Source organism: Miniopterus natalensis, chromosome X, assembly GCF_054644295.1.
Source record: "Miniopterus natalensis isolate mMinNat1 chromosome X, mMinNat1.hap1, whole genome shotgun sequence".
NCBI classification, from domain to species: domain Eukaryota; kingdom Metazoa; phylum Chordata; class Mammalia; order Chiroptera; family Miniopteridae; genus Miniopterus; species Miniopterus natalensis.
The window spans coordinates 84622868-84641561 of NC_142103.1; the positions used below are offsets into that span (position 1 = coordinate 84622868).

At 39.0% G+C, this 18694-nt stretch overlaps 1 protein-coding gene across 1 annotated transcript in view; it reads right to left on the minus strand.

Moving 5' to 3' along the window:
• Positions 1-18694, minus strand: part of CFAP47 (cilia and flagella associated protein 47) — a 354566-nt gene that overhangs the window by 285220 nt on the left and 50652 nt on the right. The window contains exons 17-20 of the mRNA XM_016216827.2: positions 16942-17064; positions 15299-15430; positions 13891-13968; positions 2335-2479 (exon numbers count right to left, since the gene is read on the minus strand). Of these exons, the coding sequence (XP_016072313.2) occupies positions 2335-2479; positions 13891-13968; positions 15299-15430; positions 16942-17064 (478 nt within the window). The remainder of the gene's footprint in view (positions 1-2334; positions 2480-13890; positions 13969-15298; positions 15431-16941; positions 17065-18694) is intronic.

Sequence of the window (18694 nt, forward strand, 5' to 3'; positions counted from 1 at the left end):
CCCCTAGTCACCCACCTCTTAGTGTCAAAAACTAGGAATGGTTCGAGACTTCCTACTCTTCCCTAATACCCATGTCTACGTGGTAACCAAGTCAGAGCCTTTCTAAATCCTCAGTGCCTTTGTACTCTCCTTCCCACCCCCCGCATCATGACCTGAGTTTAGGCTCCCATCACATCTTGCCTGTACGACCACAACACCTAAGTGACCTCCCTGTGACTGGTCTTGCCCTTCCCACACCCACGCTTTGCCCCAGTTCATTCTTAACTTTGCTCAAAAAGGAAAATTAATAAAGCATGAGCCTAATCATACCACTGCCTGGATATCAGTCCTTTAATGGTGCTGCCTAACATTTGGCTAACAGTCTAGAAAAGACCCTTAGTAACCTGGGTCTCACTTGCCCCTCCAATCTTGTCCCTCTATGCTCTAGATATCCTGAACTACTTCCATACTGACTCATTTCTAGGCTTTTACTTGCATTCTTTCATATATTCCCTTTTCTCATGTATCTCCTCCAAGACTCAAATTATGCATCAAATCCTCCAAAATATCTCTCCTTATTGCTGATTTTGGGCTGGTTTTCCCTAGTATATGCTCCCGCAGCACCATGCACTGACTTGTCCTATAGTATCTGCCATGTTACATGGCAATAATCTAATCTTTCCCCTCCTCTCCTACTGTTGTAGGTGGTCTCTTTTTGTCACTTAGATCCAACAGCCATCTTTCTCTGCTCTATTCTGTTCTGTCCTGGCCTCTATCGGCTGATTCAGCGAGGCCCCCTTGCTCCACTGCCTCGGCTCTGGTTCAACCACAGGGAGACTCCAGCAGGATATGAGAGGGTAAGAGGTATTTATGCCCTCGTGTCTTCGCTGCTTTGACTACAGTCGTGGTAACAGCTTCATTCCTTTAGAGCAGGGGTGGGGAACGTCCTGCCCGCGGGCCACATACACAGCCAGCAAAATCATTTAGTCTGGCCCTGCCAAGGCAAGCGAGGGCGGGACTTGAAATTCAATAAATGTAGGAGTTTCTTTCATAGCTAATTTTTAAGTTGATAATTTTGTATGGCCCAAGAATGATGTTATAGATAGCCAAATGGCCCTTGGCAGCAAAAAGGTTCCCCATCCCTGCTTTAGAGCTATAGCTCTTCAAGTTGGCCCATCTTTCATAGTTTCATCACTCGCAGGGCTCCAATAATATCTTGCCTCTTCTTACTCCTTCAGGCCCAGAAGTAGTATCAGTTTCCATCCCTTGTTGGTTTCTTTCAACCTGGCTCCCACCAATTTTTTCATTGAACCCTCATCATTTAAACTCTTTTAGTGGATCATCTGTTTAGTATTGAGACTAATTAGTATTAGTCAGGACTAATAAGCTTACTGCTCACTTCAAGAAAATGTAAGATTTCTTATCTTTATGACTCAAAGTGTAGTACGTAGCCTATAATTGGTATTCAACAAATATTTATTGAAGATGAAATGACTAAAAGAATGCTCAGCAAACTTTTTTTATAAGGGTCCAAATAGTAAATATTTTACGTCTTGCAAGCCACATGGTTTCTAACACAGTCATAGCAGACATGCAGCCATAAACAAAATACAGGTGAGTGTGTCTGTGTTCTAATAAAACTTAATTTATAAAAGCAGGTGTAAGACCAGATTTGGCCTACAGGCCTTAATTTGCCAACCCCTGGAGTAAAGAAATGAAATGCACTTTAAAAAGTGCATATTTTTTGCCCGACCGGGCATGGCTCAGTGGTTGAGTGTCGACCTAGGATCCAGGAGATCGGGGTTCGATTCCAGGTCAGGGCACATGCCCGGGTTGCGGGTTAGATCAATGACTCTCTCATCATTGATGTTTCTCTCTCTCTCCCTCTCCTGTCCTCTCTCTGAAATCAATAAAGATATAAAAAATAAAAAAATAAGTGCATATTTTTTAAAACTTAATTTAACATAAAAATACCTAATACATGAGTAAACATATAGAGAGAGCTTTCCAAGGATATTTATCTGAAATTCATGACCAATTAAAACTAGAAATTAATAATTTTATTTTCATTTATAGTATATAGTTATACATAACATACATAACTTACTATATTAAATCAATTTATAAGCAGTTATATGTCATGCATTACCAAAGTGTTATGATATTAATATTGATGTATTTCTAGAAGTAAAACCATGATGAATAATGGCATATAAGAAAAACATGCACTGAATCATTAAAAACAGTTAAGAATAACTGCCCTTAACTTACAATATTTTTTTTAACATTATACCTTTGAGCAACTTAAAATTGTTTTATTTTTACAATAATATCATTATAGTACACAATATATACCTGATTTGTCTTTAAAATCCATTGAAAAATATTGACGGCCTTCTAGATTAAACTCCACTCTGGCACGTGTTACACCTTTGTTTTTTACCAAAAATGGAATAATCTGGGTACCGCCAACAAAGGTGCCACCAAAGATAAATTTGTCCTAAATTTAAAAAAAAAAAAGAATAATTAGAAAGTAGTGTAATAGTTTATGAGAATAATGTAAACTAAAAATTATACTCTAAGAGAGTAATCTTAAAAGTCCTCATAGTAAGAAAAAAAATGTGTAACTAAGTTTAGTGACAGATGTCAACTAGACTTATTATGGCGATCATTTTGCAATATATACAACTATTGAATCACCATGTTGTACACCTGAAACTAACCTAATGTTATATGTCAATTCTACCTCAATAAAAAAAATAGTTATGTTCACCAAAGACATTTACTACTCTATAAAAATCAGTCACATTTTCCTTCCTTCCCCCACCTCCTGTATGTAACCAACTACCATACCCTGTTAATTCTGCCTCCTTCCTTTTTGTAATTGTACGAAGTTAGTAACTTATCACTTTTCATTTCATTTCCAGATTCTCACTTTCTCCAATTCTCCCCTATAAAACTAAGTCACAATTAAACTCATTGAAAATACAACCACACTGCTTCATGTCTTAAAATGTGATGCTTCTCCTCCATCTACAGGAGAATGTCCAAGTTCATTAGCAGGGCTCACAGAGTTCCTCATGACCTTCCCCTGCCTCCTGTTCCAGCCTCACCTAGCTTCATTCTCACCCTATCACCTCACACTTCAGCAAGCTGTAGGACTTGTCATTTCCAATCAATACCTGACACTTCATCCTTCTGTATTTTTATCAAGGTGTCCCTCGGTCAGGAAGGCCTTTTGCTAACTTATAATTGCCTGATAAAATATTATGCATCCACCAATCCCCAGTTCAATAAACCAAAATTGATGACACTGCTCAGGGCTACTTCTGTTCCTTATATTTACTTACATTACACCATCACAAAGTCCATTTATTTGTTTACATATCTGTTTCTCCTAGTGGACCTTAAGTATAATTCATTTTGCATTCCCTACAAACTGACACTTAGCTTAAATACATAAGGAAAGTTTATTGAATGTATCTGAACTTGAGCTTATATGTCAGGATGAGCCTACACCACAAAACTGTAGAATTTGTCATTCTGGTGGTGTTAATATATACCCTACAGTTCCTTAGTAAAAGAATTACATATAACTTTAAAAGACAAAGAGGCAGCAGTATCCTAATGTTAAGGAAAACACGTCATTAATGTCAATTGGCCACTATCTGTTTCACTTAAAATATCAACCAAACTGTATAGGTGAAATTCATAAAATCCAAAATTGGGTAATGAAAGTTTGATGCTTTGTATATGCAAAAAATCGTTCCTCTTATCCCATTCTGGCCTTGTCCATTTGCTCATTTGGATAAAATTTCCTAATTGTTACTAAGATACACAGTAAATGCCACACGCTTATTAAATGTATTGCTGACAGTACCTGGACACTAAAATATTGTTTTCAAAAGCCACCTAGGCAGCTATGCTTAAAATCCAACATAGTCAGGAAATATCAATAAATATTTATCCTTGTAAAGTCCTATAAATTACTTAGTTGTGCCATAACATGAAAAGCCTGCCACAAATGTCTTTGGGATGACGAAATAAAGTAGTAAAAGTCTCAATGCTTGTCTAACATTGTTCATGGAGAGACACCATAGCAATGGAAAAAGCACTCTGATCCTACAGGGTTTCATCTCCAGTAGTTACCATAGTCTTGGACAAGCAAGCTTAATATCTGTCAGTCTTTGTGGACTTAAAATGCCTTCATTACTGAATAAAATAAGGTTTAGAAAATTATAACTTAAAGCCAGACCTTAGAACTGTGGTGATACCATTAAAGTGCAGACTAGTAGTGAGGCCTGCCTGAGGCAACCAGCAGCCTCATCAAATCTGCTCAACTTAGTGAAGCACCCAAATAGTGCTAGGTGGTGGCGTACTATGAAAAGAGAAAAAAGAGAAGTGCAAAAAGCCTGAAGATAAATGACAGTCGCTATAATGAAGATGCTCCCAGTGTTGAAGATGTTTGTCACATCTTGTAAATGTTCCAACAGAGGGGCATATGCATTTGCTTTGAAAGATCAGGATAAGTTTCTCTGGGTAGATGAGGCCAGATCTAATTCCTGAAAGGCTTGCAAGAAAAAAAAAAAAAGCATGTTTGTACACTCTATCAATTATAGAGCAAAATTTTATCAGGGTACAGAATAGAAAAATAAGTGTAGCCCGGCCGGGCGTGGCTCAGCGGTTGAGCATGGACCTAGGATCCAGTAGATCGGGATTCGATTCCCGGTCAGGGCACAGGCCCGGGTTGCAGACTCGATCCCCAGCAGGGGGCGTGGGGGAGGCAGCCGATCAATGACTCTCTCATCATTGATGTTTCTCTCTCTCTGCCTCTCCTTTCCTCTCTCTGAAATCAATAAAGATATATTTAAAAAAATAAAAAAATAAAAATAAGTGTAATTATAATGCAGAAAATGCAAATCAAAACCACAGTGAGATATTGTTTTATATTCCACATATTGGCAAACATTAAGTCTTACAACACAATGTATAGAGCAACAGAACTTTCGAGAAGAAAGTATGGAAAGAGTGAAGATGGCGGCCCTGTGAGAAGCAGCAGCGCCCCCGCTCCCAGCCACAGACTCGATTTCCTCCTAAAATCCTACGGAGCCAGCTTGGAAAAACCAGAGAAACACACCTGAGTGGACGCAGTGCGAGTGGGGAGCACTGAAGACACATCACGGAGTCCGGTAAGAGAGGGGGGGGGCGTAGGAACGGGGAGTCCCCCTGAAGCCTGTGCTGGGCTCCGAGCCCGGAGGCCTGGAGGCTGCAAAGCTCCCTCCCCTCGGGAGTGCGGACGGCCTCCAAAGGCGGGGACCCCACACCCGGAGCGACGAGAAGGGAAGGAGCGCCCCGCGCACAGGGTAGAGGGACCCCAGGGGAGCGGTGAGTCCCGGAGGGGACGGCGCCTTCCTAGGGAACAAAGCCTCTAATGGCGGACGGCGCCCTCCTAGGAAACAAGGCCTCTAGTGGCGGACCCGACCAGTGTCTAATGCTCGATGTGCGATGTGCTGACCATACAAAAGGCTGTCCCAAGGCCTGTGGCACCCGAGTAGGAAGGGACCAGAGGCCTGCACTGAGCAGCTGCACACGGGGACCCTCTGCCTCCCCGTGGGACACTGTGCTGAGGCCCAGAAAGCACTGAGTCTGCTTGGCGAGGGGAAGGGGAGGAGCCCTCCCGCCCTGAGCTCCCGGTGCCGAGAGGCTGGGATCGGTGACCAGCCCGGAGGGGCCCCGTGGTGGCCTGTGGAGCCGCCCCAGCTGTGCTGAGACCAGCGGTGCGGGAGCTGCGTGGAGCTGACTTTGAGTCCCCTCCCGCTGGGGGCTTTGGTGTGCGGGAAGCGGGACCTTGCAGGGCCCACTCTCTGCCTGTGTGTTGCTTTGTGCGTTTGTGAGTTGGATCACAGAACTGGTTCCCACCTTCCCAGCGTGCACTGCGCAGACAGACCAGCGGAGGCTGGGATTGGGGTCTGCACAGTAGACGGTCTGAGGGGCGGGCCTGGTGCGACCAGCCAACCACAGCTGAGCAGGGAGGGGCGGAGCCTGCCGGGCTCTCCTGCAGCCGGGAGCACCGCCCCCAACAGGAAAGGGGCGGGTCCTGCTCACTGAGGCCCCAGACACCCCCGCAAGGCACAGTCCTGAAGAGGAAGGGAGAGCGCCTCACAGGAGGACATCACAAGAATAAGACTCTCAGAAACTGTTGTTTGGGACCTGGAGGGAATGCTGAAAACCCCTGCTGGGGGCTGGACAGGCAAAGAGCTCAGTGGAATGTGCTTTAATTGAACCCACTGAGCCCAGGCTGCTGAAACGGCCCATACAGAAAAGGCAACAGGCTGAAATCAATCTGAACCTGCAGCAGGCCAGTGCATGGGGAACTAGAATCAGAGGACAGGGTAGGGACTGAGGAGCTGGCGATGGACCAGAGACTAACTCCCGCAGAGTGAGTGCCTGACAGCAAAACCTCTAAGTAAGGGGGGTGATACCCTGAGCTACGCTAGCCACCCTGCACCCTAAAGACTCTACAGAAGACTCTGGAGCAAGACCAGGCAACTACAAGTTTGCAAAATAGCTGACAAGAGGAGGTGGCCCACGGAGAACCTCAGATCAACCGTCTACCTAAGAGCACCAGAGCCAAACCTAGACGGCTCCTCACACTGGCTGATACACAAGTACCTCCCAGGAGAACGGAAATCACCACACAAAACAGTGACCCTAAGACAACATAAGAGGCCCAGAAAAAACCCACCTGATTGATTGTCCTTTTTTTCCCCCCTTCCTCTTTTTCCCCCTTAGGAAAAAGAGAAAGAGGGGGAAAAAATCATTTGTTTTTTCTTCTTTTTAAATTTTATAATAATTAAAATTTTATTTTTAAAATTTTTAATTATTTTCATTTTGTTTTTTTTAAGAATTTTGTCTTGCTTAGCTTGTTTTTGTTCTGTTTCTTTTGTTTTATTTCTTTGTTTTGTTTTATTCTCACTTCTAATATCAAGACTTTCTTCATATTCATGCTTAATGGCTGGGACTTTATCATTATAACCAACAAGTTTACTCCTTTTCTCTATAGTTTCCCCCCAAATCTCTTATTGGGCACCTTCCCTGCCCAGGCTTTATCTCTCTCTCTCCTCTCGATCCATTTGCATAACTTTTTTTTTTCTTCTTCTTCTTCTTTTCCTTCTTGCTTTTGTTTTCCTCCCTTCTGTCTTCCTGTCTTTTTGTTAGATTGTTAGTTTCTCTCATTCTCTTTAATGTATTTTTAATTTTTCATTTTCAACTATTATCCTATTCCTATTCCCTCCCTTAATTGTTTGCTGGCCCTTCTTTCAGAATCTTTTCTCTGCCTCTATTATCTCCCAGTAGCTTCTCTACTTTTTACATTTTAGTTTATTATTATTATTTTCTAAATTTTAGTCACTATTAACAACAATATATTTCTCTCTCTCTAAGCTTTACTTTTCTTTCTCTTTCTTTTTTTAAGCTATTTTTTTTCTCTAGAACTCGTGTTTTCCCTTCACGCTCCCAGCTCTGTTTTCACTGTGACTGTCAAGAAATTTTGTAAGATATCCCTTGTTTCCTGGAAGTTTAAATGAGAATTGTCCTGCCTTACCAGCACCCGTAAAACAGCTTACACGGCGAGGTTAGGGCTGAGACACAGTTACCCAACCTGAGAGGAGAGTCCTCCCACGGACTGGTCAACAACACTCTAGATCCAACCACAACAGGAGAACCCAAAGAACCCATAAAAGGGACACCCACAAAAGGGACACGCCTAGAGCAAAGATCTCAGAAGTATAAGGAAAACACACCTCTGGGCTCCACTGGTCTCACAATACAAAAACCCCTCCCCACAAGACTAGGAGAGAGCAAATATACCTAATATATAGATATAAACACTAAGACTTACCAAAATAAGGAGATAAAGAAACAACTCCCAAATTAAAGGAAAGGAGAAATCGCCATTAAGACTTTGATGAGATGGAGTTAAGCAAGTTATCAGAAACGGAGTTCAGAGTATTGATTATGAAGATGTTCAAGGAACTTAAGAAGACACTAGATGATAAGATCGAGGACCTTAGTGAATACATGAAAAAAAAGATACATAACATAAACAAAACTCCGAGATAAAGAATGCAGTATCTGACATCAAGAATGCACTGGAAGGAAGTAAAACCAGGATCAATGAAGCAGAGGATAGAATAAGTGACTTAGAAGACAAGGTAGAAAAAATCAATCAGAGCAGCAAAAAGAAAAAACACTTACAAAGCATGAGGACACTCTAAGGGAGCTTGGACAACATGAAGTGAAACAACATTCTCATTATAGGAATGCCAGAGGGGAAGGAAATAGAGCAAGGGATAGAGAACTTGGTGGAGGAAATAATGACAGAAAACTTCCCTACTCTGGCAAGGGAGAAAGCCACACAAGTTCAGGAAGCACAGAGGGTTCCAAACAAGAGGGACCCAAAAGGACCAATTCCAAGACACATCATAATTAAAATGGCAAATGTCAACAACAAAGAGAAAATATTAAGGGCTACAAGAGAGAGACAAGGAGTGACCTACAAGGGAACCCCCATAAGGCTGACAGCTGATTTCCCAACAGAAACTCTTTAGGCCAGAAGGGACTGGCATGAAGTTCTCAAAGTAATGACAAGCAAGAACATGCAACCAAGATTGCTTTATCCAGCAAGGCTATCATTGAAAATTGAAGGTGAAATAAAGAGCTTCCCAGACATAAAAAAGCTAAAGGAATTCAGTACCACCAAACCAGCATTGCAAGAAATGCTAAAAGGACTGTTCTAAGAAAAAGAAAGAACAGTGAAAGAAAGGTACATCAGCATAAAGGGGGAAAATGGCATTAAATAAGTTGATAGCAATAGTAACCTTAAATGTAAATGGGATAAATGGTCTAATCAAGAGACATAGAGTAGCTGAATGGATAAGAAAACAGGACCCAAATATATGCTGTCTACAAGAGACCCACCTGAGAGCAAAAGACTAACACAGGCTAAAAGTGAAGGGATGGAATAAAATATTCCATGTAAATGGAAAGGAAAAGAAAGGTGGAGTAGCAATTCTTATTTCTGACAAAATAAACTTCAAAATAAAGACCATAAGAAGAGACAAAGATGGTCACTACATAATATTAAAGGTATCAATCCAACAGGAGGAAATAACCCTTTTAAACATTTATGCACCCAATATAGGAGCATCTAAATATATAAAAAATTTCTTGGTGGACTTTAAGGGGGAGATTGACAGCAACACAACCATAGTGGGGGCCTTTAACACCCCACTGTCAGCACTGGACAGATTATCAAGACAAAAAATCAACAGAGAAACACAGACCTTAAATGACTCACTAGACCTAATGGAATTAATTGACATTTACAGAACATTTCATCCAAAAGCAGCAAAATACACATTCTTCTCAAGTGCACATGGAACATTCTCAAAAATAGATCACATGTTAGGGCACAAGGCAAGTCTCTACAAATATAAGAAGACTGAAATCATATCAAGCATCTTCTCAGAGCACAATGCCATGAAACTAGAAATCAACCACTACAAAAAAAAACAAAAATATTCAAACACATAGAAGCTAAATAGCATGCTATTAAACAATGAATGGGTTACCAATGAGATCAAGGAACAAATCAAACACTTCATGGAAAAAAGCAAAAATGACCAAACAACCCAAAATCTATGGGACACAGCAAAACCAGTCCTCAGAGGAAAATTCATAGCATTACAGTCCTATCTCAAGAAACAAGAAAAAGATCTAATGAGCCATTTAACACAACTAAAAGAACCAGAACGAGAACAGCAAGAAAAGCCCTGAGGAAGTAGAAGGAAGGAAATAATAAAGATCAGAGTAGAAATTAATGACATAGAAACTAAAAAAACAATACAAGAAAAATCAAAGAAACCAAGAGCTGGTTCTTTGAAAAGATAAATAAGATTGATGCACCTTAGCCAGACTCATCAAGAAACAAAGAGAGAGGACCCAAATAAATAAAATCAGAAATGGAGGAGGCAATATAACAACTGACCCAACAGAAATACAAAGGATTGTAAGAAAATACTATGAGCAACTATATGCCAATAAACTGGACAACCTGGGTGAAAGGACAAATTCCTAGAAGCATACAACTTTCCAAAGCTCAGTCAAGAAGAGGAAAAACCCTGAATTGGCTGATAACAACTAATGAAATTGAAGCAGTAGTAAAAAAAACTCCCAGCAAACAAAAGTCCTGGACCAGATGGATTTACAGGCGAGTTTAACCAAACATTCAAAGAACAATTAACCCCTATTCTATTTAAACTACGACAGAAAATTCAAGAGAAGGGAAAACTCCCAAACTCTTTTTATGAGGCCAGCATCACCCCGATCCCAAAAACAGATAAAGACACTACAAAGAAAGAAAATTACAGGCCAATATCCCTGATGAACATAGATACTAAAATCCTCACTAAAATACTGGCAAACCGGATCCAGCAATACATTAAAAAGATCATACACCACGATCATGTGGGATTTATTCCAGGGATGCAAGGCTGGTACATCTGCAAATCAATAAACGTGATACATCACATAAACAAAATGAAGGACAAAAATCATATGATCATATCAATAGACGCAGAAAAAGCATTCGACAAAATCCAGCACGCATTTCTGATAAAAATTCTCAGCAGAGTGGGAATAGAGGGATACTACCTCAACATAATAAAGGCCATATATGACAAACCTACAGCCAACATCATACTCAATGGGCAAAAACTAAAACCATTTCCCTAAAAAACAGGTACAAGACAGGGATGTCCACTTCCACCACTCTTATTCAACATAGTACTGGAAGACCTTGCCACAGCCATCAGACATGAAGAAAACATAAAAGGTATCCAAATTGGAAAGGAGGAAGTAAAACTGTCATTATTTGCAGATGACATGATATTGTACATAGAAAACCCTAAAGACTCCATCAAAGTACTACTAGATTTGATAAACGAATTTAGCAATGTAGCTGGATACAAAATCAACATCCGGAAATCAATGCCATTCTTATACACCAACAATGAACTTTTACAGAGAGAAACTAAAACAACAATACCATTTACCATTACAACTAAAAAAATAAGATACCTAGGTATAAACTTAACCAAGGATGTAAAAGTCTTGTACTGGGAAAACTACAAGACACTGAAAAAAGAAATAGAGGAAGATATAAACAAGTGGAAGAATACCATGCTCATGGATTGGAAGAATTAATATCATTAAATTGTCCATATTACCCAAAGCAATTTATAAATTCAATGCAATTCCTGTTAAAATACCAAGAGCATATTTCACAAATCTAGAACAAACATTTCGAAAATTTATATGGAACCAAAAAAGACCCCAAATAGCTGCAGCCATCTTGAAAATAAAGAACAGAGTGGAAGGGATCACTTTGCCGGACATCAAACTGTACTACAAAGCCACTGTAATCAAAACGGCCTGGTATTGGTACAACAACAGACATATAGATCAATGGAACAGAACAGGGACCCCAGAAATAGACCCAGGCCATTATGGTCAGTTAATATTTGACAAAGGAGGCAAGAGCATACAATGGAGTAAAGACAGTTTCTTCAATAAGTGGTGCTGGGAAAATTGGACAGGTACATGCAAAAAAATGAAACTAGACCACCAACTTTCACCATACACAAAAATAAACTCAAAATGGGTAAAAGACTTAAACTTAAGTCATGAAACAAAAATCCTGGAAAAAAATATAGGCAGTAAAGTCACAGACATCCCACATAGTGGAATTTTCACTGATTCATCTCCTAGGGCAAGAGAAACAAAAGAAAAAATGAACATATGGGACTACATCAAATTAAAAAGCTTCTTCACAGCAAAAGAAAACAGCCTCAAAATACAAAGAAACCCCATGGTCTGGGAAAACATATTTGCCAAGGATGAATCTGATAAGGGGCTAATTTCCAAAGTGTACGAAGAACTCATACTACTCAGCAAGAGGAAGACAAACAACCCAATTAAGAAATGGGCAAAGGACCTGAATAGACACTTCTCCAAAGAGGACATACAGATGGCCAAGAGACACATAAGAAAATGTTCAAAGTCACTAATCATCAGAGAGATGCAAATTAAAACCACAATGAGGTATCACTTCATACCTGTCAGAATGTCTCCATCAACAAATCAACAAACGACTTGTGCTGGCGAGGGTGTGGAGAAAGGGGAACCCTAGTACACTGCTGGTGGGAATGCAGACTGGTGCAGCCACTATGGAAAACAGTATGGAGGTTCCTCAAAAAATTTAAAATGGAGCTGCCTTTTGACCCAGTGATTCCACCCCTAGGAATATATCCTAAGAATCCTGAAACACAAATCAGACAGAATATATGCACCCCTGTGTTCATAGCAGCGCAATTTACAATAGCTAAGATCTGGAAACAGCCCAAGTGCCCATCAGTAGATAAGTGGATAAAAAGCTGTGGGACATTTACACCAATGAATACTATGCAGCTGTAAAAAAGAAGGACCTTGTACCCTTTGGGACAGTATGGATGGACCTGGAAAATATTATGCTAAGTGAAATAAGCCAGGCATAGAAAGACAAGCATCACATGATCTCATTTATATGTGGAATCTAAAGAACTTAATAAACTGATGAACAGAATAGATTCAATGACATGAAAGCATGGATGAGATGGACTAATGTCAGAGGGATGGAGGAAGGCGGGTGGGTGGAGGGGGAGAGAGTAACCATAGAATTTATATGCATATATGCATAGCCCAAGGACACGTACAGTGGTGGGGAGAGGGCCTGGGGAGGGGGGTAGGACGGGGTGGAATGAGCCATTGGGGAGAAAAAGGGACATCTGTAATATTTTAAACGAAAGAAACGAAAGAAAGAAGGGTTATTCTACAAAAAATAAAAAGTGTGGAAATTATCTTGTGAGGTCAAACAAGCACATACACACACACACACACACACATGCACACGCACACGCACACACACATATACACACACTCAATGTCTCAGCAACTCCACTCCAGAAGAAACTCTTGCATAAGTACCTCAGAAGGTATGTATATGAATGTTCTCAAAGGTAGTCTTTGTAATAAGAAAAAAAAGAAACATCTAATTTATAGACAACATATAGTGTGTCTACACAAAGGACTGTTAAATAGCAGTGATAATGAATAAAATACAGCTATACACAACTTCGATAAACTTTGGAAACACAATATTTAATTTAAAGCAACACTCCAAAGACTGTACATCTTTGTTATAAAGCTAAAAAAAAAAAAAAAAATGAACTAAACAAAACAATGAATAGTTAAGGAATTCATGCATGTTTGGGAACCCAGTTAGAAAAAGTACAGGGGTAGTAATCCAGAAATTCGGGAAAGGGGTTATCTCTTCAAAGGAGTAGGGTCACGATGAAGCCTAGAGAGGACTTAATGGTGCTGTTAGTGCTCTGATACGTAAATTCGGTGGTGAAGTCTTAAACCTTTAATATTCTGCTTCATTGCTTATTTACATTACGTATATTAATTTCTGTGTCAAACTACTACATAATTTTTAAAAAATATATCTTTATTGATTTCAGAGAGAGGAAGGGAGAGGGAGAGAGAGAGATAGAAACATCAATGATGAGAGAGTCACTGATCGGCTGCCTCCCTCACGCCCCCTGCTGGGAATCGAACCCGCAACCTGGGCATGTGCCCTGACTGGGAATCCAACCTTGATCTCCTGGATCCTAGGTCGATGCTCAACCACTGAGCCAGGCCCAGCCAGGCACTACATAAAATTTTTAAGCCTAAATGGACTGACTAGGGACACAGAGCAAATAAGAATCACCACAATCCCAAACTGAATACACAAATAGGTAACTCACTCACCGGCTTGATTTCGACATTAGCAACTTCAGCAGTTCCACCAATCCTAAGGTCTATGTCATTTGTATGGCGAATAGCAACCTGATATTTAGGAGAAATATAAAACTCTGCAGAAACCACATTAAAATATACTCATATACCGCTTAAGTGTTACCTGGCATTTATGCAACATTTTATAATTTAAATAATCTCAACACATTATACATGTCACAAGATTTCTTCTAGCAGTTGTCAGCACATTTCTTATTATGCAGAATTGATATTCCTAAGAGGAGTGAGTATTCAACTCTTAAATCTGCAAATGGGACCAGCTGACAGCGTGAATGTGACTGCAGAATTCTCCCCACTTGAATTGACATTATTGCTTCAGACTCTCTGTGGCCCTTTTGTATTTCCCTAATTTTGGCAGGTTATTAAAATTAACACAAACAGGAAACTGACTGCAAACACAGTTTTCCATAGGAAGATACTAATGTCCACAACAGCGATAATGAGATCAGCTAAACATCGCCAGGTATATGGGCTGAGTGTGGAGCTAGACACGTTACCTCCTTTTTAATCTTCACTATTCTGTGAGGTTACTACTATTAATAACCTAATTTCCAGGTGAGAAAAGCTAAGGCTTAGAGAGGCCAAGTATTTTTGTCTTTTTTGGAGGGGATCACAAAACTTGAAAGCAGCAGCAGCGAAACTTGGTCTTACATGCTTGATTTATTGTTTAATGAACACAGAGAAGTCCCTAAAATCAAGGTAATATCTTCTCATTTACATAATCCCCAGAACATAAAATAGTAAAACGTTTGATGCGTGCTATAAAATATAGATGTTAACATCATATAGAATTTGCCTGTAATTCATATCGTCATTAAAGCTATCTAGAATTAGCATTCCAAAACTGATTATTTTTTTCCTAAGGTATATAATTAATGCCATGAAAAAAATCCTTTGCTCTGTGACTAGTAAGGGACTTGTCAACAAGTTAGAGATGCCAGAAATAATTCCAATTTCATGTGAAAAATGCCTATATTGATGAAAGGTGTTCATTTCAATTTAGTATAAATTTCCATTACTAACTTTTACCAGAAATATTTTCTACAAATCCTCTTGCCAAGTTCTGCTAACCATTTTTATAATAGATGATATAGGTAAGGTAGCTTTTCTTTTAGATTGCTAAAATATGCACTTCATTAGAGCTAACTCATTGCTAGAAAAATAAAAGAAATTTTTAAAAAATCTTTAATATCTTAATTTTAAAACTAATTTTTCATTCGAAGAAATCATTAAAATAAGCTTTCTAAAAATAAACATGTTTACATTTTATAGCATTATACTTACCACTACAAATATCTTAAACAACCAAACAAATCCACAGACATATATATCGTGCGTGGACACATATGCACAAACATACCTTTGCTATTGTATCAAATTTTTCTGCCATGGTAGGTGTACAGATGATAGTAACAACAGTTAGCCCCCCAAATGGAATTATTCCTTCTGATGGGACAATTTTAATGATAGGCAAAAGGCTCTTACTGCAAACCTGTAAATGAAAATTTGCAGAAATGCTAATTATCCTTTCTAATTTTTTAAGTATAGTTGGTATGTAATCTTATATTTGTTATATTAGTTTCACGTGTATGGTATAGTGATTCACCATTTTTACACCTTTCAATGTGATTACCTCATTAATTTTAGTAATGATTTGTCACATGCAAACTTATCACAATATTATGGGCTACATTCCCCTTCTCCTTTTCATTCACCCCCTCCCTTCTGGTAACCATCACTTTGGTCTCTGTTTCTATAAGGCTGTTTTTTGTTTGGTTTGGTTTCTTCATTATCCTTTCAAGTTACTGTTCCAAAGTTTTCATAGGAAAGCTTCCAAACTACTATCGAGAGAGAGGACCCCCAAGCACAGGGCATGCGGTGATTGTATAATCAATTTTTCAAACACCAAAGGGACATATAGTTTGAACTTCAACAAGGATTTGCACCCCTGACCCAGCAAACAGAACGTTCAAATAGTAAGATGAAGTTTATTGTCTGAAGTGTTTTCAAGACTCTGCAAACCTTACAAGGCTGAAATATATCTCTTAGAGAAGATGCTAAGGTTCTAGATGCTACACTGATAGTTCGCTTTTTCCCTGATCATAAAAACTGAAAGCTACCTTAGTGGGGATGCAAGGTGATAAGTAACCTCCTTTCTTCTTTGTTATTTCCTTCACAGCCTATGTCTAAGGTATCATGTTGACATTGAAAAAAGGCACTTACCAAAGGGTGGATGGTGTGGTTTGTCAGAGACCAATTTAACCTTATCTACCATCCTTTAAACCAAAATAATTTAAAGGGAAATTAGATATTTAAAGGGAAATTGAAAATTAATATATTTGGGGAGATGAGGGAACAAATAGCCTTCAAATCTAATTCTGAAGCAACAGAGTAGAAAAGGGTATCCTCATTTGCTTACACCGGGGCAGAAGAAGACTTCTAAATATAAAGCTTGAATGAAAGACCTCAAAGATTAACTTCGATTGGGGCATCTTAATAGATTATTCAGTAAAAACAACAACAACAACCGCTATCACCACTTTAAACATACCCCCACCCTGAAATTTAAATAAGAAACTATAATGACAGTATCTTTAGAATGATGCCTGTTGCTACCATAAGAGTCCTGATGACAGAGGAGAAAAGGAAAAGCATGTAATTAAACATGGAATATAACATCGACAAAGTATATTTTTAAACCGTGTTTTCTTCAAATGACTAATCTTTTTTTAATATAACAAAATAACAGGCAGAAAGAAAAAAGAGGGTAAGAGGAAAAGAAAGAGAGAGACTAAGAAAGAAAGGGAGCGAGAAATGAATTTTATGGGAAGTTAAAAGGACAAAGTAGATGAAATGTACTCAGATGTCTCATGTGAAATATCTAAATACTAGCATTGGTAAACTTATAAAGACTATATATTAATGCCACAGTACTCATAGCAAAATATTAATTTGCATTATAATGTGATCTGATCTAAGTCAGATTCCAAGATTTTACATCACCTTGAAATAAGCATGGTTTTGTCCTACGTTGTGAAGAACGACTTTCTTCCAAGTTGTTAAACCTTGAGGGCTGTTATTGAAGAGTATCCTTGGCTCCAAAAATAAGACCTTGGTGTTACCACGCTAAGGGTAAGAAGAGGAAAGGGAAAATGCAGCTGAGTAATAGTAAACAACTTTCTTTTTATCCCCACCAGATAATTCAAATATTTTTTCAGCTTCATGGAACTTTCTAAAATGTGAAGTGTTATCAGATTTTAAGAGAAAGGAAAATAGAATGGGATATTCAAATTGTACTCCTCAACTGAAGGCGGGAGGGGGAGTACAATAACTATGGAAGAAGTAAATCCAAGACTGAGAATCCTGTGAATTAATCACTGAAGGAGAGGTAAGAGATCATCTCCCCAACTGTGTAGTGTTACTAGACGCCTTGTCACAGCACTTAATATGCTGATGACGTACACTTTGCTTATCCGAGAATGGGGAAGGAGTTTACTGTGATTCACAGCATTACTTAGGGGCAGGGCTCTCTCCCCTTATCCCGCACAAATAATTTCACAGAACCAGTGCATCCGGAAAGACTTTTTGGAAATGTTGATATTATCCACCTCTCCCATTTTGCAGGAAAGCAAACCGTAGCCAAAGGCAACTAGAACCCAACTTTTCCAATTCCTCATTCAGTTCTCTTTACACCAGACCTTATTGTCTTTACCTATGGTCTATTATTTCTTATTGTCTTAGTTTTTAGTACATTCTTAAAATTATTTGAAGAACATGGTATGGGTAATTGTTATAATAGTTTTCAAGCAAAGCTAACAGAAGAGGAAATAGTCAAGGCCTTCATAAATTAATGACATACTTGAACATTTTATTTAATCACTTCATGTAGCTCTATCTTTACTTTCTTTTTTAGTTTTTTTAATATATCTTTATTGATTTCAAAGGGAGAGGGAGAGAGAGAGAAATATCAATGATGAGAGTCATTGATCGGTTGCCTCCTACACGCCCCCGACTGGGGCTGGAGCCTGAAACCTGGGCCTGTGCCCTGACCGCGAATCGAACCTTGATCTCTTGGATCACAGGTCAATGCTCAACCACTGAGCCACACCGGCCAGGCCATCTTTACTTTCTTAAGAGTAATACTTCACAGTCCATTTAAATTTAAGGGCTTCAAAAGTTTACCAAAAAAGAATCTAATTTGTTATTCTGATATCTCAAGGTTTAATTCTTAATCAATCCCAGTGCAGGAAAAGCGGAAAGCAAATTTTATCAGAGGTAATAGCAAAGGCTATGGAGGCAGATCTGAATATAAATTCCAACTAGGGCATTTACTGCATGTGTAAACTTGTATTAGTTCATTAACTACTCAAATCCTCCATTTCCTTACCCATCAACTGAGTTACTAGTACATACCTATAAAGTTGTCATAAGGATTAAATTAAATAATACATGAACAGCATTTAGTATCATGCCTGACACTATAATTACTCAATAAATGATACCTATTATTAATGCCAAGTCTACATTACTAAGTTGCTCATCTTTTATCTGTCAGAAAAAAATACACACGGGATAACGATGTGGGCAAAATTTATATTAGTACACTTGTCGAACACAAAACAGTGAAAGCAGTAGGACCCAGCTTATTTCAAGCCTGGAGCAGGAGAAACACCCTACTAACTTCTGCCAGCCACTTGCCATCATTAAAATAGATGAAGCTCTTATTTCTTAAGGCTATAAGCTCCTTTATAGCTGA